At 39.6% G+C, this 22,421-nt stretch overlaps 2 protein-coding genes across 6 annotated transcripts in view; both read right to left on the reverse strand.

Moving 5' to 3' along the window:
• Positions 1 to 15,929, reverse strand: part of septin4b (septin 4b) — a 45,614-nt gene extending 29,685 nt beyond the window's left edge. The window contains exons 1-2 of the mRNA XM_015048501.1: positions 15,629 to 15,929; positions 10,813 to 10,820 (exon numbers count right to left, since the gene is read on the reverse strand). Of these exons, the coding sequence (XP_014903987.1) occupies positions 10,813 to 10,820; positions 15,629 to 15,929 (309 nt within the window). The remainder of the gene's footprint in view (positions 1 to 10,812; positions 10,821 to 15,628) is intronic.
• Positions 15,930 to 17,669: 1,740 nt separating this feature from the next.
• The window catches only part of limk1a (LIM domain kinase 1a), a 59,177-nt gene continuing 54,425 nt past the window's right edge, over positions 17,670 to 22,421 (reverse strand). For all 5 annotated transcript variants that reach the window (XM_015048514.1, XM_015048513.1, XM_015048511.1 and 2 more), the window contains 2 exons: positions 22,000 to 22,157; positions 17,670 to 21,271 (listed from right to left, as the gene is read on the reverse strand). In XM_015048514.1, the coding sequence (XP_014904000.1) occupies positions 21,103 to 21,271; positions 22,000 to 22,157 (327 nt within the window). In that variant the 3' untranslated portion in view covers positions 17,670 to 21,102. The remainder of the gene's footprint in view (positions 21,272 to 21,999; positions 22,158 to 22,421) is intronic.

The following is a 22,421-nucleotide window of genomic DNA, read 5'->3' on the forward strand; positions in this document are numbered from 1 at the left end:
GCACCCAACCACTTAGCAAGTTTTCTGGGGGAAACCTTGGTATTTATTCAAAGGATCCGCTCGCTGATCGCAGTCAGGAGAAAGAGCCTCGACCAGAACACAGCTCACAGTTTTATAGGGAGGGTTTCATTCGATTCACATAGTTTGACAATCTACTTGGTTACAGAGCAGATAGGAAGCACAAGTATGAGGGTGCATGAAAGAAACAATCACTAAGCAGTCATGAGAATAAAAGAAACAACTTTACACCTCATGAGACTGCAGGCAAAGAAACAATTTAATACCAAGGCCAGAGAAACTGCTTCAGAAGACGTTTTCATGAGCTCATGCATGACACAAGAATCATAATGCTGCTATGCATTGACTCATTTGCAAACTTATATTTTATTGTGAAGAGTGTTTTATGAAGACAGATATTTACTGTGCTGCAGTAAGTTTGCTTTCTTTAAACCACCAGGGATCGGTCTGTTCTGTCTTGGGATGCTGGCAAAGCCAAGATATCATTTCCAGAGCTACTCATGTGGTAGCTTTCCCAGTGAAAACAATGTCACAAGCAAAGCCACAGAGTGGAAAAGACCACAAGAGTAATTTTAGATAAACATGGTGTCACAGCTACGTTTCACTGTACGCCTCCAAAGTTTCTTCTTATAGTTTTACAGGCAGGGAAGAAACAGCACTACACGAACTGAGATACTTGCGCTCACAAAAACATCTTCTGACTTAACAATTGTTTTCTTTCGCAATTTTCTGATTATACTGAAGCACAATGTTCCATTACTGGCCAACCAGATGAGGGTTAAAGTAATGAAAAAGTACTTTTAAATACTGGCTTTTCTGTTGGTCTTCCCAAATAAAACAACAAATACTAACTGCTATTAAGGAGCACCAGTTTCAGCACTCTGAATGTCCATTTGCAATAATTTTAAAGTTTTATATAATCGATGTAGTCCACATGTGTCAAACTCGAGGCCTGGGGGCCAAATCCGGCCCGCCATAGTTTTTTTATGTGGCCCTCTCGACTTTAGATGGACGCATAAATAGAACCGTCAAGATAACGGTGTACTTAAATATTGTTTTATCAATCAAATCAAAATAGTTTTCATCTACTCACGCCAGATTACATCATTTAGTCCCTCCAGTTTATTGAAAATGTTTGTGGAAATTCAATCAAAATCAACAAACTCCCTCACTTATTCTTTTTTTTTTTTTTGCACTAATGCTAATTATTGCAGATTGTTTGCCAAACATTATGACAAATATTGGGTTTAAGTTGTGCCAACTTTCTTACTTGTACTAAGCAGCTGCCTCAGCCTTAACTGATGTCAAATTATAGTCCATGATCTGAGGAATAAAACGTTGCATTTACAGTCATACATATGTGAAATTATCAAAAATCTTTCTAAATTAGTACCACAAACATTTAATTTTCATTGCAAATAATCACAAAACTAATTGTAAAACCCTGGAGGCACTGATCAATGTGAAAAGATGGTCAATGTAATGAAATTTTAATAATTTATTAATATTTTTAAAGTTTATTCATGAGTTTTATCAATACATTCTGGCACAACTGGACCTTTAAGAGCATCCAGGATCTTGATTTGACCCCCCCCCCAAAAAAAATGAGTTTGACACTGCTGATCACATGTTTAAAAACAACTGAGACCTTTAACCCATTACTAAGGAGCAGACTAGATTTGCCAGTTCTATGAATCACGTTATTATAACTCTCTCAAACCTAATGTGTTTAACATCAGTTTCTAAATGTGCAGGATATTTTGAATCATGTAAATCAAAAGTTAAATGCATTCCAGCTTCTTGTGACCTCCTAAAGTTTTTTGCATTCTTCACAAACATAAATACCACAGATGAGCGACACAAGAAGCTGGCAGGCTGCAGTCAACAGGTGCATGAAGACTTTATGGGACTAAAGTATTTAAAGACCTTGTTTTATAAAACACTCTAAATCCAGTAAATTCTTTGTTCAATCAAAAGCAAACAGAGAGTTGGCTCAGGCTTTACAGGAGTAGAAAGAAAGTGTTTTTTTCCCAGTCAAGTTTTTTTTAAAAAAAAAAAAAAAAAAAAAAAAAAAGATATATATAATGTTTTCTCAATCAAATTTCCACCCAGTAACAAGTTGACAACTTGTAAAGGTGCTAAAAATACCAGATGTTTTTCTTGTTTTTATGAAAAGCATGAGATGCTATAAAAGAGACTCCTGCTGCAGCTTTTATCTTTCAGAGAAGAAGACTTTTCTTTACAAACAGTGAAAATAAGGAAGTCATTAGCTGCTCATAAGGTCAGCTCCATAAACCAAACTGTAATGGCCGTCTCTACGTTCTCTTAACTTTTCAAGATTACAGGCATACCCTCACAAATGGTAAGAGACACCTGTAATTAAGGTAACCTCACAGGGAGCAACAGTAAATGAATGCACGGTTTCCACCACAAAGCAGGGGTTCAACAACACCCTGTTTTAGCAAGTCTGGTTAAATCTACAGCAATATTTGGAAATGTATTGTGCAAGCCCTCAAATTATGACATGTCATTTCCACAGTACCTGTCTTTAATATAGCCCTAACCAACAGGAACCTGTCTGTTCTAATTTAGGTCTGCCACCACAGATGTGATTTAAGGTTCCTCAATAAATACAAGACTCTAGAGGTTAATTTTAGAGTCAGAAACCTCCTTGGCATGGAGGATGCAGACATATGGAGCGAGATGGGTATAAAAAGGGATCTCAGTATGGCTGGTTGGTCATGGTAGGATGTGCCACAAGTATGTGAGTATGTTTATGTTGGTTAGAAAAAGAAAGCCTCGAGGTGCAAACAGTGATTTCTTTAAATTAGACATTTTTGAATATAAAAGACGGAGCAGAAAAGGGGCTGAAAACGGAGGAGCATTTACGAAAAAAGCCCTCCAAGGATGCAGGAGCAACACGTTTCCTCTTTGATCCTTCAATGAAACCCATATGCCACATTCACAAGGTTTCTATGCTTTTCAGAGAGGCAGACTTCGCACACTTCAGACCCACACCCAGCCTCCACGCCAATGCTGTTTTCATCTGCTGGTTCTCCAGACGTTTCATTTTTCAAAGCCTTCACCGCAGCAGCCACCTCACAGTCCCAACTCTAAACAGATCTGATGAGCAAGGGAAAATATAGTTAGGAAAACAAACAAAATGTTGCGCAGAACAAAAGGAAGAGTTGCTGGAAAGCCCAGCCACATGGGGTCAGGAGATGATCCGAGTCCACAGCAGCTCCCTCGTTACTTACTGGCTGCTACAACCAAAAAATAACAGCTCACCAGGAAACGTAACTTTATTCTCAAGTTTTAAGGCTTTTACTCGCAAAGGCTTTCAAATCAGACAAGGAGTACGGAAGATGGTTAGTGGCTTTTTGTGAACGAGAATGTGAGTGGCCAAATGCTGCAGAGGCAAATTACACCACTAGTTAATCACAAGCAACATTTCCACAAGTGTGAGTTTGTTTTTGATCATCTCCATGGCAACAGCTCTGACTCCAACTGGACAAACTAGCTGAGTGGCAGCTGACATCCTGCTGTCCAGGTGATGAAATGACACTAAACCTGCTGTGTGGCATCAGTAGTACAGCATCTGCCCTACTGTCCTGTAAAGGACAGAACGGAGAGCAGAGCTGACAGAGCAACATCACAAAGGTGTTTCTGGCACAAAATCAAGTTTCTGTGCTACAGTAAACTGTGGAAATCACAGATTTTACAGCAGACAGAAATGGAAAGAGGAAAGGTAGCTCCCATCTTTCCTTTTAAATTGTTACAGAGATCTGGAAAATTCTGTTTTATTTTCATCAGACGACAGGAAATTTTTCCAAAACCTAACGTTTACTGGAACAACTAATCAGTCTCATGTTTCATCCTGAGAAATGGCTTCTTCCTCACTGAGTGACCTTTCAGCATATGTTGGCACAGGACTCATTTCTCTGCGGATAAGGACACATCAGGGGCCAATTCACACATTTTGGACCTAAACACATTCATCTCTGGGATACAGAAACCGTCTCCATGCTAAAACGTAAGATAGCCGGACAATGACTCAAATGTTGCAAGTTCACCATGAGAATACCCTCTGGGCTTTCTGCAGTTGTTTAATGACGCAGTAATATGAGCATGTAGGCCTCTGACTTCAAAGAACGTCATAAAAAGAAAACCTCTAAAGACACTGAAAAGATCCCCCTCCACTCTGTCTTTTTCCAATACTGTTTGTAAATATCTAGCCGCATAGTTCTACTCCATTCCCATCTCCCTTCAGTGCCCCGTCTGGGATTTGTCCCACTGACTGATTTCTCAGGAAGCATTTAATCCTGATCAATAAGCAAACAGAAGAAGCAGTTGTAAACAACGACAGATTTTCTGTGCCAGTTTTGAAATGTATTCTGCCTATACAGGGTTGTAGTTTGGCAATGCCAGTGGAGAAAGTGAACAGAGTCACGTGTTGGCTACGCTTCCGAAAAAAGAGCAATTAAATTCAGACCAAGAGGTGCGTATATAAGGCATTTTATTGCTGGCCGAGATGACGTTCAGCTCCGCGCTTGTATCTTCGCAGTGGGGGAAGAGAGAACGCACACAGTTTGTGGTGAGATTTATATCAGCTGGAAGTGCAGCTTCCTTCAAGATAAAGCTGCCATATTACAAACCTCACAGCCAAATATTAGCATTAGCTTAAAATTACATCCAGTTGTTTAAAATTTCAACAGAGTCAACACCTCCAACAAGCAATAGCCAAGAGTCCAGACCTTCTTTACGAAGAAAAACGTAGAACTAGAGACTGATTTTTATCACGCTGGTAAATATTTCTTTTTTAACTATAAAATAGGTTGTTGGAAAGCGACTGAAACTTATTATAATATTTGAGTTCCTGACACTATTCGATATCGAGTTCATTTAAATCTGGACTAAAACCCACCTGTTTAGAGTTGCTTTTAAACCAAAATAAATGAAACGTTGACCAACATTTTCATGTGCAATGATTGCAAAATGTAATGTTTACCGGCTTACTGTGTGGTGTCTTCTGTGTTTTCATGACATAAAGCGCTTTGAACTGCAGTGATGCTGAAATGTGCTATATAAATTAACTCTATTGATTAATTTTCTACACCAATGTGGTCAAATTTAAAGCTAATGCAACCACTGACAACAAAAACTACCGAATAAAAACTGTCCTGCTAAAACTGCTCAGGTTTCATATTTATTGAATCCTGTGGTTACAGCTTCAGTTTCTGGTTTCAAAACCAGGGCTGTAGATGAATGAGTATAAGCCCACATACGCTCCGTCTTTCCATCTCTTTTGTGCACACACAATCAGTCTGGTGTGATATATGGAGAAAAGGACACATCCCACTAAAAAGCAACCGGTCTCATTCTGCTCGGATTACATCCCAGTTTATTTTTCACACGTTGCTCACACCTGGTGAGAAGCTACTTCACTGTACAAAGTCACATGTACAGTGACTAATGTTCACGTCTGGAAAACTGTCTGTGAAGCTAAGAAAATCTGATGTAAAACCACGACCAAACAGCTATCTGACATGTCACCCTGAATATATTTCCCATTTGTTTAGGTTACATCTACCATCGTGTGTCAGCATGCTAACACATTCCACATCACTCACACACACAAGTGCATAAATCTGATACCATCACCTGCAAGAGGCTGTTATGTCTGTGTGTGCATGCTGTTTTGATGGAGAGAAGGAGAACAAGCAGAAAGGCAAAACTGATTTCTTCATAAAAGCGCTTGGCATCAGTTGCTATGAAGTCGCAACTGATAACATCTTGACCACCCCATGAAATCATAACCAAAGAAACACATTTTACTTAGCTTTGTACATCTCTACACGTCAAATATTGTTTCCTCACTACAACATCATTTTCCCACTGACTGTATTGAATTCAAGAGTTTTGTTTGATCAGCCATCCTTCACTACATCTCCTCCATGATCTCTCCTGCTCTTCCTTTCGATTTGCCTGGAATTTCCTCTCACTGTCCTGCAGCTTGGGAGCATCTGGAAATGTTTTCTTAAGCGAAGAGAGGCTGCTGCAGGTCTCCTCTCTCTGCAGAAACTATCATACATAATAATCTAACAATTACAATGTTAAAAAAAATAACCGGAGAGAGCGATCCAGAATTAGGATTATGCTTAATCCCACCGCAAAGAATTATGTTCAACAAAATAAATTTCAACTTGGAATAAAAGAAAGGTTTATGCTTCCTAAAGCTAAGGTTTAAATATTGTCCAAGTTGTTTTCCTGCCTAATTGTGTCCTCAAAGTGAAGTAAACACGCTGAACTTGTCCCCAAAAGCGGAAAGATTAAATCAAGACATCCGGGATTCAGGGCCAGGCTGCTGACCATCACAACAAACCAAAAATGTTGTTTACAGCTGGAGTCAAACATATTTAGAAAATACTACATCAGCAGATGTTCTTACACATAAGAACCGACAATAACCACTTCAAGCTACCTGGGAAAAATTAGAAAAATGTAAGATCTGATATAAATTTAACTCAAAGCTATGCAGATTTTAGGAGTTAAGCTTGTGCTGAAACAGCATGTCGACGCTGACCTGCACAGACTCCACTTAAGACAAAATATGTCGCTGTAAAGAGAAACTGATTTAAAAAAAAAACCCTGTCTGATTAGAACTCTGTATTAGCAAATCATCTTATTAATCTTAAATAACTGACTGGTATCAGAAACAGATTTTGTTCGAGAGGTCTTGCTAGAAATGTAAAAGTATTTATAATGAAAATCCCTTGAACCAGTAACAACTTCAACATTTAACAGCTTATTTTGTCCTTCCAAGGCGACATGAAATCTCATCTGCTCTCACCCAATAAGGGAAAAACCCTTTTAATTCATCTCCATCCTGGAGGGTTCATCACTTTGACAACACCTGCTCTAACTTCAGCCAACGTGCCCATCTCTCAGCTACCAGTGTTTCCCTCTTCATGGTCCAGTATCCCACATTGCACTGTGAGTGACGGGACCGCTGCGGGGGCCATGGGAACTGGGGTGAAATTTTTTATAGAAATTGGGGGGGGGGGGTTTGGCAGGGGCCACTTCTGTGAGGCTAGAAGAAAATGCTTAAGGTCGCCCTCTTACCAAAGAATGCTTAAGGTCACCCTCTGACTAAAACCTCTGCAGAGTGCTGAGGCTAAAAGGCGAGCTGATGTAGGACATCTGCAGAACTGAAGATTTGGGCCACTTAGCTTGAGGCTCTGTTGAGCAATCGGAGCGCGGTCGGGTCGGGACAGGAGCAGAGAGAATAGGAGGTCAGGATGTCAGGGCAATTCAACAAGACACGGCTGATTTAAGGACGATTGTAAAATCCTTGAGCAGATATATTAACATGATTTGTATAGAAGACCATGTTAAAAGAGTGTACTTAATAAAAATCATAACCTTTCTGTTTACAATGGCAGCTTTAGCTGTTTGCATTAAAAGATAACACACGTTTCTTCTGGTCTGTCAGCATTTCTCCCCAGATGGGGCAACAAAACAAGCATTTAATACTAAAGTAATGCTGCTAATGCACCATACTGCAAAGGAGATTAGAGATATTTTAAAGGGGTAGTGCCTTGGAAATATTATAAACATCACTGAACTATAGGGACCGTTTGCTTGTTGAGACAAAGAGATTTTTTTTACAGCTTTTATTCCTGAACGGAAAAAAAAGAAAGAAATCAACCAACAAAGAATACTGAACACATGATGGAATCTGATGTTGACAACAAATCCCTCTTTAAGCACTCATCTTTCACCATCCTTTTGTTGTTGTGTTACAGCGGCCTTGTATTCAGTGAAGTGTTGCGTGCCTGCTCCCTAACCCGATTGTTTGCCCTCACATCAAGCTGCAAAAGCCCAGAGGGCTGAACGACAAAGACAAATCCACGGGCTGAAGCCAGGTCTGCATCACTAAACTATAGACCAAATGTAGAGCCATAACACAGTTTTTATTCATCCATTTATTTGCATCTTAAACCAATATTTTCTATACAGATATAGATATCATATTGGTGCATCTCTAGAAAACATCTCAAGTATTGGACCTACTTATACTGAATACTTCAGATGCAGCGACTTTTACTGCGGATAAAATAATATTAAGTCTACAGAAATATCACTGCCAAACACTAAATAAATAACAGGTTCCCTTCTGACCTGGAGAATATATGCCTTGTCAGCCAATGATTGCAAAATCTCTGCAGGACTTGAATGATAAAATCTCAACAATAACTCCTGTCAAACGGCATGACAGCATCACAAGATTGTTTTAAGAGTATTAAGTGAAGAAAGATTCTTCAAAGATGGTTGATAACTGCATAGTGTGACCTTGTTTCATACAGAGTAAATCCTGTGAGGGGGTAAACTCAGACCAACACCTGGCAATACTTGAGATGTTTACTAGAAATGCACCAATACGATATCTATATCTGTATCGGTTCAAATATTGAAAGAAATTCTAGATCGGGTATCAAGACAATGTGCCTGATCCATAGGGAAACATCTATTCATTCCAATTCTACACTTTGTGCTCCAAGAGACATCTTGCTTTATTATTAATTAAAATTTAGAATTACACTTTCTGAACCATTTGAAAGGTTTGTTGCAGTTTAATTTTACATGTTTGACCAAGTTTGTCAATCTATTGTCTTTGTCTGTTTCTGCATTTACTTTACATTGGCTGTTGTACTCCCAATTGCACTGACTAAACAAACTAAAGTTGTATTGTTTTTACATGTTTGATCAAGCTTGTGAAGCTACTGATGTATTTAAGTGTTCTTTACTGGTGAAGAGTTATCAAATACATTTGTAATTCAGTACATGTAGGTCTGTGATTTAAAAAAGAAACGTTTAAGTCAATTCAGCGCTGTTTTTCTGTATCGGGTGATACTGCATGTCAGATATCAGTATCGTATCGGAAGTGAAAAAGTGGATTGGTGCGTTCTTAATGCTTACAATTTGCACATTAGGAATGAAAACATCAATAAATAAGAGTAAAATATAAGAGCAGAGAAAAAATAAAAGAGAATGCCAATAAGGCTTCATTCATTCCTCCCAGTCCAATCTACTGACCACTCAACCATGATCCTGTGTGATTTACATTTTGATCTATATCTGCTCACCAGATTCTTATCAACACATCTTTGGTTTATTAACTTAGCAGCAGTTCAAAACTAATGTCTTCTCAAGGAAATTCACTTGACAAGTCAAATTAAATTCAATTAATCCAAGTTGGTCCAAAATTAATTCAAATCAAATCAACTTAATTCAAGCTACAAAAAGGGAATATGTAGAGAGAGAGAGCATGGTGCTGGTATGAAAACAGCATTTAGAGTGAAGGGTCATAGCTTTTTTGAGTTTTTATGATTCTTTCTCTTCAACTTATTACAAGTAAATCAGGATCCACACCCATCATTTTCCAGTCAGACGTCATAATTACTTGCTATGTTTTTCCTGAAACAATAAGTACTGGAGGTGTTGTTCTAAAATAAGAAATGTCAGTCAGTAGATCGATGGGTGTGGTGCTGCATATCTGCCGATCCAGTTTGTTCATGAAGAAATGAGCATTTGCACACTTGAGGCAACAGCAAAAGGGGTGGGGGGAGCAAAATGGAAACAAGCTTCAGACGCTGGCAAGCTAATGGGCTAATAAAGTCCAAGTATAGAATGTATTCACTTTGCAGAGGCAAGCAGCAATTGAGGGCACGAGAAGCTAATGGCTAGTTGAGTAAAAGCCACAGAGGAATGCAACACAGTGGATTGTGTCCATGTGTGCGTTTGCAGAGAAGTTCCCTCAAGAGACAAGCCCGTCCTGTTCTGGCACTGCCTTTGCAGGGTGACATGGGTATGTCTGTGTGAGTACACATTCGTGATGGCTTTAGGCGGACAGAAGGAAGTCAACACCACAACCCAGAGTCCCTTGTGGTTTACAGGCATGGGTGTGGGTGCGGCGGAGGAAGGGCATTTAGTTATGTCAGTCTGGACTTGGTGATGGCTTTTACAGGGTCTTGAAGTCTTTGGCATGTGTGAGGCAGCAGCCACTGAGCTGTTGGGCAGATGCAGAAACGTCACCTACAAGGTGTTCCCTTTGTCAAAACGATCTGGTATGTTGAACCAGAAAGCTGTCGCACCCGATCCACACCTTAACACCAGGCTGAGCTGTCTGGAACTAAAAGAAAGACCATCACTTTTCATTTTTAATCCCCCCTCAGCGGGGTCAAACACAGTCAACTGGAAGGTCTTGGGGTCAAGATGGAGTCATAGAGGAGAGGAGGAAGGTGAAGCAAGGTCAATGACTTCTAGTGACCGAGCAAGGATGAGATCCTCATTGTTAAAACGATACACTGACAGAGCAAGTCAAGCAACATTCGCTACGCAAATGAAACTTCAAACATAACAATCAGAGAAGAAAATAAACAAAACCAACCTCGCATTCTCAGCTGACGAAGGAAGGAACTGGAAAACTTGAAAATCTGGGCACCACACCTTTTCTTTTTTTCATACAAATATTCCCAATCCCTGCAGCACATACAAGTGCTTACAGCTGAAATCACAGCCTATGAGTTGTCGTAACCGTTCTTATGATTTAAGAGTGATGCAGCAACCGCACAAACCCAGCGGAGCAGCAAAAGCCATCAGGGATAAAATGCCCCGACACAAACAAACCGCACAATGTCCTCATTTTACTGAGATAATGGAGGCCAACACTCTCAAAACAAGTGGCCCATTTTATCTTCAGCGGTAGAACTGAATAAAACTCTGGTTTCTTACCTCATCATCTGGTCAGGGGAGGATGATTGACCAGCGCAAGAAATTATCCAAATCCAGCAGCAGTCAGGCACATGCAAGGGGAACAGGAGCACATGGTTAATATTTTGATAAATCTTCAAATATAGAACACAGTTTTGTCCAAGGAAGAAAATTTTACAGAAACTGAAGTTCTGGGGTATTGAAGGATCCGTTTATACCTAATAAAACAACGTTCTGTGCCCTTTAAATTAAAATAATACAGCTAAAACATTTAATTAATTACACTATTGACTAGGACAGTCACGATAACAAATTTTGTTAGATGATAAATTGTTTCAGTAATTATTGGTTTAAACAATAATACTGTTGTTTTTCCATGTAATATATGGAAAACAAGCGCTCTCTCAAAGATCAGTAAACTTTAATTTTGTAACAAACACTCAACACTGGAAACATGAAATGTTTTAAATATCCAACACAACCGAAAACAAAAACAAAAATAATAATAATGAAAAAATCACATACAACCAAAACCATAAGTAAAATGGATTATGATGCCTCTGTAAAACAGAATTACCCTTTAAAAAATATTAATAATCAGAATGGAAATAATCAAGCTAATTGTAATTTATCCTGCGATTAAATTATTATTTGCTAATTGCAAACAGCAGTCTGATCGGCCCAGATTGGTTACCAGCTGTAGGAAACTCAAAAATCTGATCCATCTCTGGTCACTGGATGCACCATTTACCAATATCTACCAAATCAACACTTCAGTGTAGATGTTTTCACTGAGGCTACGAAGAACTGAAGGCTGCTCTTTAGTTGTTAAGCACATTCTGATCAAATATCTCAATTATTGATCAACATACCATTATAAATTTACACAAATGTTAAAGTCAGTGCGACTATAGAGCAACCAGCCTGGCATGTCAGATGTATTTAATACAAAAAAAAAAAGGGTAACTGCACTAATCATTCATGATGTTTGTTGCCATTTAGTGATTCCATTTCCTCCTAAGCAGAACCAGTATCTTTACTCCCAGCTGCTAGCACTGGGAGACCTACTGGCAGAATGACAAATATTGATTCACTGATTTAAACATCGTTCTCTGCCTGCAAGCTCTCAGGACAAACTGCTGAGATGCAGAACAGAGAGCGATTATATCGCCACCATCCACAACTGCTTCAGGAACAACAGAGACGTTTATTTACCCGTTCCTGCCATTATTGACGGATTGTTGTTCCTGAGTTGCACATTAGTATTTTTAAGTACGTCCTGAGTTCATGCTGGAGAACATATACATGATGATTTAAAAAAGAAGCAGTGGACAGACAGACACAGGAAATATGATAAGTGTTAAAGTACTGAGCCATACTGTAATGGGCACTTTCCTGAGCTGCTCATTTTCCCCTTGTGGTTCCTCTGCTGACCTACATGCTTAGATACCCACCAGTGATGGAGTCAGGGTGGTCACAGACAGCAGAACCGAGCCTGAATCTCTCCACAGGGCTCTCTGAGAAATGTTGCCCACTGTGGACTCCGTCCCCATCCCCAACACTCACTACATTGAGTTTTCCTTCCTTCTGTGCACTGATGTCTGTAGTCGCAGCTTATTTAGTTGTTTTAATGGAGCCTTGATGAAGTATTCACATTTTGTTACAACCCATCATGTACTTGTAATGTGTATAATAGAGCAAAACAAAAGTAGATTTGTGAAGAGAAAAGGATCCATGGTTTTCAGCATTTTTCATCAAAAATTAAAAATGTGCACATATGCTTCGCCACCCTGAGTCAAGAGTTTTCAGTACATGTTGTTCCACGTCGTCTTTTGAGTCACGTCTCTCACATGTGCATAAGCTATTTGTGCCGTCTCGAGTTTAAAGGCGTAGTACATCACTGATATGCGTAAACACACAACAACCAAACAGAACCGACTGGAACGCAACGTCGGATTGGATGGAGAACATTGTTGAACCGTTCAAGTCTCATCACAGATGCTGAGTAAGATGTAGGGACTGAACTTTGACTGGGCCACTCTAACATATTAAACACTTTTATATGAATCATAACATTGTCTGGCTGTGAGTTTGTACCGGAAGGAGCATCTTAGTCTCCCGTCTAGTCTTGTGGGCCTAACTGGTTTACTAACAGGATTTTCCTGTAATTAGCTCAACTCATCATCAACTAATGACTGTTTCCCTGTCACTGCTTGAGGAGGAAATGACTGATAGTTTTGCCATCATTTTTCAATTTTTGTATGCGAGATAGATTGATTAGTTATCTAACAAACCTCTAAGGCCGTCACAGAAGAGCAAGGAGTTATACTGGGATTAAAACACACAGTTGGAGGCAACTTATGAAGGCAATTAACGCACTGGGTTTTATTTGGCATCATCAGAGTAAAAGGGGTTGCAACATAGGCACACCACACTTTTCAGTTCAAAGAACACAAACACTTCTACGTTTGGAGTAAATAAGTAACATTTTATGTTTACACATCACCGAGTGGTAAACTCAGTGACTAATGAGGGAACAACTCAAGTATCACAAATAACATCTAAACCTCCCAGTAACGTGAACAGGTGTAATACGGCAACCAGACATGGAAAAACTAACATTTTCTCACCAGGCTGCAAAAGCTGATGCAGCTCCAGAAAAAAATATATACTGAGAAGTGTTAAAGGGGAACACCGGGGCATGTTAACATAACTTCTGAGAGTAAGACTTTAAAAGAGCGCTTTCACATTTGTTTTAAAGTCAATAAATGTTCAACAAATTCAGCCATAACAATTTTAAAGTTATGAGAAAATATAGAAAGATGCATTTGTTGGAATGATTAAAGCGATGAATGAAAGGTTTTCCCATCTGAGAACATAACAAAAGGTCTAGCAATGTCCTTTTGCAACAGTCTGGATGATTTTTAGGAGAAACAAACCAGCATCCACTTAATGTAGACACAAATGTGGAAAGAAGAGGGGAGTAGTTCATTTCAGCATGTGCAATGATTTTTCTCAATCTATTAAACACATTTGAAATGTAAATGGTAAAACTACCATTTTCATTTTAAAGTAAAACATTTATGTTTTTGCTACCACTTTTGAAAACCATTTACTCTCTTACTGCCATTAATGACACATTCCCACAGTTTTTCCAGAGAAAAATGAATCATAATCATCGTAAGCCTCTGAAAGCCACAAAATACAATTTGGTCTAAAATCATGGTCTGTCATCTTCACCTCCATGACACCACCCGTCTCCCACAAGACATCCGTGGTTCATAAAAATAATTTATGCATCCAAGGTGGTTTGGCCCCATAAAGGTTGAAACTCGGCCGGCCATAAAAAATAATTCAGCTCGAGTTTGGTGTGTCTGACGCCTTCAGATTCAGCCCAGCTGACTGGCCCAAACTCAAGTCACCAGAAATAGTTTTCACTGGGAGTGTCGCAACCATGAAGCTGACGATTATCTCTTATCCAGTCATTGCAATTAATTTTACAGTTTAATTTTTAGTCAGTAGTTGATGGTGGCTTAATAAGTGTTACCTAAAAGAAAACAAAGCTGCATGTAAAGTAATGTATGTTCATAAAATAAGGTAAATATTTAGAAATTTGTCATATTTGCTGCTTATTCCAAAAATCAGGGATATATGAGATGAGTAATATTGTCTAAACTTTCTATTATGCAGTGGGAAATAACATGGAAATTACTAATTAAGTGTTAAAAATAAACAAACTTCGGACCTAAAACACCGACAAAGAAATACATTATATTTCCCAAAATAGCTTAATGATATTCTGGGCAGCAACGATATAAAACTTGAACTTATTTAGAAGATTATATCTTCTATCCGTTGCCCAAAGAAGAATGTCTGGCCATGAATTTGTGACCTTAGCCTCAAGTTCACGTGGGTTAAGGCAACAATGTTTAGCACATCTGCAAGCTCAGCTCTGAACTGCTCAAAAAGAGAGACAAAAAAAATGATAAAAATGCTGTGGAGAAATCTTAAACAGGTCGTTAATACTCAAAAATCCTCCAAAGTGACTGAAACAAGGTCAACCGACCAAAGTGATGTAAACACACAGACATCACAAATGCTACCTACAGTGGCAGGAATATTTATCAGGTTCAGGGAGCATTTGAGTTTTCACATAAAGCTAAGATTGTTTGTTTTTCTTCCTCCTTGAGGAATTAAATAATTTGAAAACTTATATTTAAGTTTTCTGGTTTGATAATCTTCAAATGTGACAAAAAGAGTCAAAAACACGAAGGAAATGTTTGCAGATTACTGTCTTGGTTTCTATAAAATGTATTTTAAGAGGTAAAATACGTTGTAATATTAGAGTTGAACTGTGTTAAAAACAACACAAAAACAAACAAAAAGGATTTTAAAAAACCGTAAGGAAACACCAGACCACTCTCGGAGCAGGAAACTAAATGTACTGTAATTCAGAAGTGGTTTAGTTGAGTTGGCTCTTTGGTACCGCTCATGCAGAGCTGCAGAACTGCAGTGTGCTGCTCCTGCGTCCCGCTGCAGCTCCAGCTGCCAGGTTTTTTAAGGATTTTCACTTAACGGGACCAAGTGCGCCCGCTGTGCTGTCAGCACACATCACCGTGAAAAAAATAAATAAATCTGCGTCTAATCTTCGGCTTTAAACCCGGATAAAAGCGGTGACATGCAGCCATAAGACCCGCTAACTGGACACGGTTTGCTGTGCGTCTTCTTCACGGATAAAATTACACAAGTTATCCCAAAGCGGGCATCGTAGTGGGTCAAATTTCGACAACAGCAACACAATAACCTACATCGGTCAGTCAGTAGTGAACACACTCACCGTGGTTGTTGAACATTCCGGACCGAAACCGGTTGTTACCGCACAAATTTTCCATCTGAAAGTTTTCAAGCAGCACCCGCGGCTCTGACCGTCTTCGGTAATTTTTCCAGCACGGAGAGATGGAGAAGCGCCAGCCGGTGTGTCGTCGTGGGCAGAGCGGTCCTCCGGTCCGGGGCGGTCTGTCACGGTCGGTGTTTGTGTGGGAGCAGCTGCAGGAGGACTGACTACTCACACGCTCCTCGACGCCGCGGTTCAAACTGATGAGCTGCCTGCCTGCTGCCCGCTGGCTCCGTGACGTCATGACGCACCAGCCTCTGCAGCGGCAGCGTCGGAATGAAAACAATCGCACGTGGACGAGATGGGAGCATGATCACGTGTATGTGTGCCCTGAAAGCTGGGGAGAAACTGGACCACCAGAACCCAGATATGAATACTGTAGTAGTGTGTAATCATGTATGGCAGTCCGTTATAACATTTAAACGAACAACACCTGTGCTGAAGTCAGAAAACCACGTTCATATTTTTCAGGTCTCAACATTTCGAAATGGAAATGTAAACTACAAATTTAAAGTAGCATTGTAGCATGTGTTTATTTCAAAGTCTTGTGTTGTATTGCATTAAGATTTTATGTTATTTGCTTTACTCATCAAGGTCAATTAACAAGGCTGACATTTTACAGGTTGGTTGGTTGGTCTGCAGTTCAACTGTGGTGCAGCTGAGTCATAGTGTCTGTTTAAATTACTTTATGATTGAGTGTTGCACACGAAATATAAAATCATTCAATAAAAAAATTAAAATGTTTTCTTTATTTATCGGAATTGTATCGAATTATTCACACCATTATGTAAACATTGACATTACTTATTCATTATTAAAGTATTTTTATTGATCAATTATAGTTTCTTTCAACTGTCATATGTATAAATATCTGCACGTTATAATATTAAAAAATTTGAATTTGCAGATATGTGTAAATGATTTCTATCTAATGATCTGTCCAGGTGTCAATCAGATATAAAAAATTAGCAATGGATTTTTTTTTTCCAGTCCAAAGGAACATTTCAGATATCCTGAAAGATTTTTCTTTGACACATGCAGGAGGACACTGGCTCTTGAGAAGATGAGTTAAAAAACGTCAAAGCTAATATGAACGTTTCAGTTGAAAAATAACAGTGGAGACTGACATCTGCTGGTCAGCTTCACAACACGCCCACCTGTTTTCTAGAGCAGGAATAACACAAACACTGCGTTTATCACTCTGGATCGATTATCCGCTCAGGAAGTTCTGCTTCGAGTTCAGGTTTTCTACCAGGCAGCTGCCAGGTTGAGGATTCCTTGAAATATTTCATCTGTTCCTGTGACTGCCCTTTTCTGGACAGAGGTCGTTCCCTGGAGTCTGCTGCAGCCACTGACTGCTCCAGTTTGGGAGTTTCAGCTCCATGTGCACCACAACCACTGGAACCACTGAGGTCTCACCGAGGATTCTCCACAGCGTCTCCATTTCCTCTTTTAGCCCCTGGTGTTTCTCAGGCTTCCTGTGTTCTTGACGCTGCCATCACTAGGGACTGCTGCATCGCTACAGCACCCTTTTCTGCTTTGTCCGCCACCACCACAATGCCCAGTTTGGTTAACCATCACCTTGTTATTGGTCTGGATCTGGAAATCCCACAGGATCCCAGCTGTATTGTTCGTTCTAGTGTGGCTTCTTTTGCTGCCAGGATTTTCAGTCAGTCAAGTAGTTTGGGTCTGATAGGAAATGCAAACGAATGTAAAAGAAACATAATCTTCTTAATCAATTGAAGTATTTTCATTGGCACTACAAATCATTCTTCTTATTATTCCATCTTGGCCACTTCAAAAATTTCAATAGTACTTTCAGCAGGAAGAAACAAGCTGGTGACATAATAAAAAAGACTTTAAACCCAAATCTGCCAGGTGAATGAGTATTTTTATGATGTAGCTGCACATTTTGTAGATAGATATAACTTTCACATAATGTCTTTTTGTTTTAAAGCAAAAGAAAAGACATGAAACGTCTGAATTTGTTTAAGAAGCATCATTTTATTTTCAGCTGTGACAAAAAAATAAAGAAAAAAAAAACCCCACAGTAACCTCCTCAGAGTCCAAATGTTCAGGATTAAAGTGCAGAATCATTTTTCACAGCTTGTGTAAAAAAAAAAAAAATAAAAAAAAAAAAAAAAAAAAAAAGAATATAATATTAAAGTATCAAAACTGACAATGGAGATCCAGAAAATATAAATATGATACAGAACAAGATGAAATCTTACATGTCATGGTGTCAACTCAGATGTTCAGTTCGCTTGAATCAGGCTTGCACCGATGATGCATTAAAATAAGAACCAAACAGGAAATCAGTTCATGTTTTCGAGTCGTTGGCAAGGCTAGCTTACAACAAAGGCACAGCATTGTTCAGAGGTAACGATCCTTTGCGAAGAAGTGCTGCGGCGACATTCTCGGCGATCAACACGTCCTCACTGACATCTAACATGCTCGACATGGCTCAGACAGGAGCGGTGAAGGAAACACTGCGCCACGTTTGTGTGTGCATGCATGTGAGAAATGGGGGAGAGCTCCCTCCCCCCCCCCTCCACCCCTACAGAGTGACAGGCGTTTACATGCTCCTCACAGTCTCGCTTGTTACCGGTGGGTACTTGTTAAGCTCTGAGGAAAAAGCTCCAGAAAAAAATTACGGCCCTGAGCCAAAAAGATTTAAGGTGAGGAAGAGGTGAGGTTTAAGCGCTCAGCTATCAGAACGAGTGATTGCAGCCTCCGTGGGCATCGCAAGCAGTCAGAAACGGCACAGAACACCACTCACAAAGGACCGGTCTGTAGGCAGCAGGCAGAACTGGGTCATCACAACCTCACAGTAGCAAAAACACCAGCATTTCATCACTGAAATGCAACCCAGCTAGCTCTTTCTGCGCCTAGGACTATATTGCATGGCATACGTGATTTTAATTCAATTTGAGCTGCATCTAAATAATTAAATAAGTCCAATTTGCTACTGAGAGGCTGAACTTACCAGATCCCTTTTTTTTTAACAGTTGAAAGGCTCCGTCAGTGGCTTGCATTCAAATATCAACCTGAACTGACATTGATCATTTTCCTCATCACAAGTAGCCCAAGAGAAAAAAGAAATAAGAAGTCGCGGCCCAGATCGGCCATTTAGTGCAAACAAAAGTACTCAAATGTGTACAAAAGAGTTTCAGAGGGTAGATATAGAAAAACAGATTTTTTTTTTTTACATTTTCTACTCAGCCCTGCTTTTCTTGCCTGACTTTGTTTTTAAATCTTTTACTCCAAATGTGTATTTTATTTATTATAAAAAAACCCCCACAATGCTTATAGACTAAAGTAGCTTGGAGTAAAAGCAGAGAAGACCTGGCCACTACATCATGCAGCAAATTTAAAAGAAACTAAAAGATTCGCAGAATAAAGACAGAGAGACGGTTTGTTAGAAGGTGCCGCAGAAATCTGACAGTGCTGGAGATTATTTCTGAGGAGAGAGACGCGTATATATACACAGAGATATTTACAGCACATCTTATATGTAAACAGACAGAGGGGTTGATCCTCAGGAGGACAGATGGGAACATGGACAGACAGATGAGGCAGTACCTGGTGATGCAACACCTTCACTATGATACAGTACATCAGAAATGAGAGCATGGATTATTAGCCGTTTTTCCAGTGTGGGGAAGAGAGATGATCAGAAAATGTACAGTGCCTTCCAAACGTATTTACACCCCTTAAGTTTTTTTTTCATACTTTGTCAGAATACAAACAGAAACTTCAATGTCTTAAATTGGGACTTTTTTGGGAGAGGTTAATAAAAAGTGGAGGATTTCAGCAGCACAAGTTCCTTACACGTAAAGTCAAAGCTGCAGCTTCATCATGTGTTACAAGTCAAAGTCCAGACCTAAATCCAATTGAGAAAATTGATGATAGCTATAAAATTTACATCTATTGAATTTTTTTTTGTCTCTGGGATTCTTAAAGCATTTTGAAATGAATTGAATACCATGTACTTGGTTTTTAATCTGGCTGATTTTGAGCTATTGTGCAAAGAAAAATGGGTAAAGATCTCAGTCGGTAAATGCGCAAAGTTGGTAAAAACTGTTGTCCAATTAGTCCATCAACTTAAAATCCCAATAAAATACATTAAAATTTATGGTTCTGAAGCCTTTCTACTGGAAACCAGTAAATCCTTCCGAACTAAAGCGACAAATTGTGAAAAAGTTTATGGTATAAATACTCATCGAGGCACTGTAGCTGCAATGTTTGATTTAACTGCAGAAGGGTTGAAAAGTGAATGCATACATTTATCAGAACTGTATGCATTCTCAGGTTGTTTGTTGTCGTTTTAAAATGATTTTTGGCAGAGGTTTTTAGGTGTTTGAAGATGGTCTCGAAGCATTTACCCTGACTCAGTGACAACACGCAAATTAAAAAAAAAAAAAAAAAAAATTGCCATGCCGTTTCAACTGCAGTGACACCTCCGGTCTCCTTTTAGCCAGTCAGCCAATAAAAATATGGCGATGTAACGTACTTATATAAAATATGTCTGTACATTTACAATATTTAAAAAATTTACAAAGTTGCCACTTATGTACACATAATGTATTTGAGTGTTAGTATGAATGGGATGCGCTATGAACTCTAAACGGAGAGGAGACGTACCAAATGTAGGACGTGTACCTTACCATAAATTCAGTGCTACAGTATAAACAGGAGAGACGAGCAACTCCAAGCGGTTCATGACTGAATGGGGTCAGAGGGGCACACTGAAGCGGGAATTGACCTGGCAGCGTTATTTACATCCATGCATTTGTCAATTGGATACTTAAAGCTTGAAAAGTTTCACTTCACTTGCACAAGAAGGTCTACAAACTGTCCCTCAGACGCTGGGAGTCCGTTGCATTTTGCTTGCATCTCTAGTACGTTCTGTTCTGAGATCCAAAAGAAAACCAAACGCAGCAAATGTCTGCAGACACAAACTGCACCATGCGGTCTGGAGACGTGAAGTGACGCGGCTGAAGGCTTGCTGCTATGTTTTGAATGTAAAGTTACACACTACAGTAAAAAGCACAGTAAGTATTCTCTAGTGGGACCACTTCTGCTAAATGTATGCGATTAAAGCGTTACGTGAAATTTGTTTCTGATTGCATATGATATAGTTTACTTTAGCTTCAGAAGCAGCTGCAGTGAGAATGTGTGTGTGTGTATGCGTGTATGTGTGTGTGTGCAGGCATCACACACTGGTGGCTTTTCAAATTCATATTTTCCCCCTGAGTCTTTTCATCTGGCCTGTGCCAGCTAAAACCAGTGTCGTCTGCTTCAGTCGTGACGGGTCATTAGAAAGTCTCCTCCAGCAGCGTTCTGCCACCCGAGGCGGGTGGGGTCACCGTCTCCTGAGGGGTCAACTCCAGCGTTGCCACTCCTCTCGCGGCACTTCACTCGGGTTGCTCCGGATGAGTGTGCAGGCCGTTCTCAGGACGCGGGATGCTGTGGTGCTCCCAGAAGGCCTTGTGCAACTGGTCCAGTTCGGACATCAGCGGCAGACCAATGTCCAAGTGCATCTTGAGGTTCTCCAGCCACTCCTCCAGTTTAGAGAATGCAGGTCTGTAAAGTTCAAAGGGCATGAGGAAAAATTACCTTTGGATTTATCATCAAAAGCCTTTTCTGACCCAGAAGTTTTTATTCCTCCATCTAAATACTTTTAGAAATCAGAGTTCAGTGTTGCTGTAGATGTTGTCACTTAAAAGCAAATATTGTATTTAACAGATACATAACTTAAAAAGTCAAAAGAGCAGATTTGCGAGCAAAAAGGAACATTTAGACCAAGAAGATGAGATTTTCAGCTGCTTCCATTCACTTTGTTTTGAATAATCTTAGACTATAATCACTGGGAGATGAGGAAGTCGCCGTTGCTGGTGAGTATCAGAGTAACAATGATGGTCAAAAATGAAAACTTAAAATATACAGTTACTTTAAATACATCTTCATATTCTCATTTGTGGCAAATTGCAGGTATGGACGGATCTTAAACTTACTGTGTTCAGCTACATTTCTTTTAACTTTCTCCTCTTCATTGGACAAATCACCATACAAATCTTCAATTTATGAATTAAAGCTGAGTTCATAAAGCTATAACCTTGTTAGTTCTTGGATATCCAATTTGGAATTTTTGTGTATCTATTGCTTTTGGACAATAAAATCAATTTAACCTCTAGCGACAAATTTGAAAAGGTTGTAAAAACAGGACAAAAACTTTTCCAAAAAGACAAAAACCCAGGTAATTAAATATTTTAAGTCTGATTTCAGTGCACATTTTTTGGAAGATTTCTGACCTTTTGTCTGCATCGAGGTCACAGCACAAAGCAGCAATAGGAAAGAAGGCAGGGGGACATTTGGGAGGATAGTAGTTCTCCAGGAAGCCAGAAATGTTCAGCCCAAAGTCCATCGCTCTGGGGAGGTAATCTGGATCTGCGTTGACCCGACCAATGATCTGCAGAGGGCAAAACAGGGAAAAGGTTAAAAACACGAGTGAGAAGATTTGAAGATGGAGGTGTCTGAAGAGTTTCTACTGGAAACCAGTAAATCCTTCCCAGCTAAAGCAGACTGCTCCCGCCAAACCACAACAATCTGTCCGTCAATCGCCACACGAGGACGGCTTTGCTCTACGGCTCACTAATCCCTCACACAGTCGCTGAAAAATGCCGTCCATCTGGAGAAGTCGTAGTCTGGGGCCTCTGACTGACTTAACTAAACC

This window comes from Poecilia latipinna, unplaced genomic scaffold (genome assembly GCF_001443285.1).
Source record: "Poecilia latipinna isolate Pla-1442-1.1 unplaced genomic scaffold, P_latipinna-1.0 Scaffold889, whole genome shotgun sequence".
Lineage (NCBI taxonomy): Eukaryota > Metazoa > Chordata > Actinopteri > Cyprinodontiformes > Poeciliidae > Poecilia > Poecilia latipinna.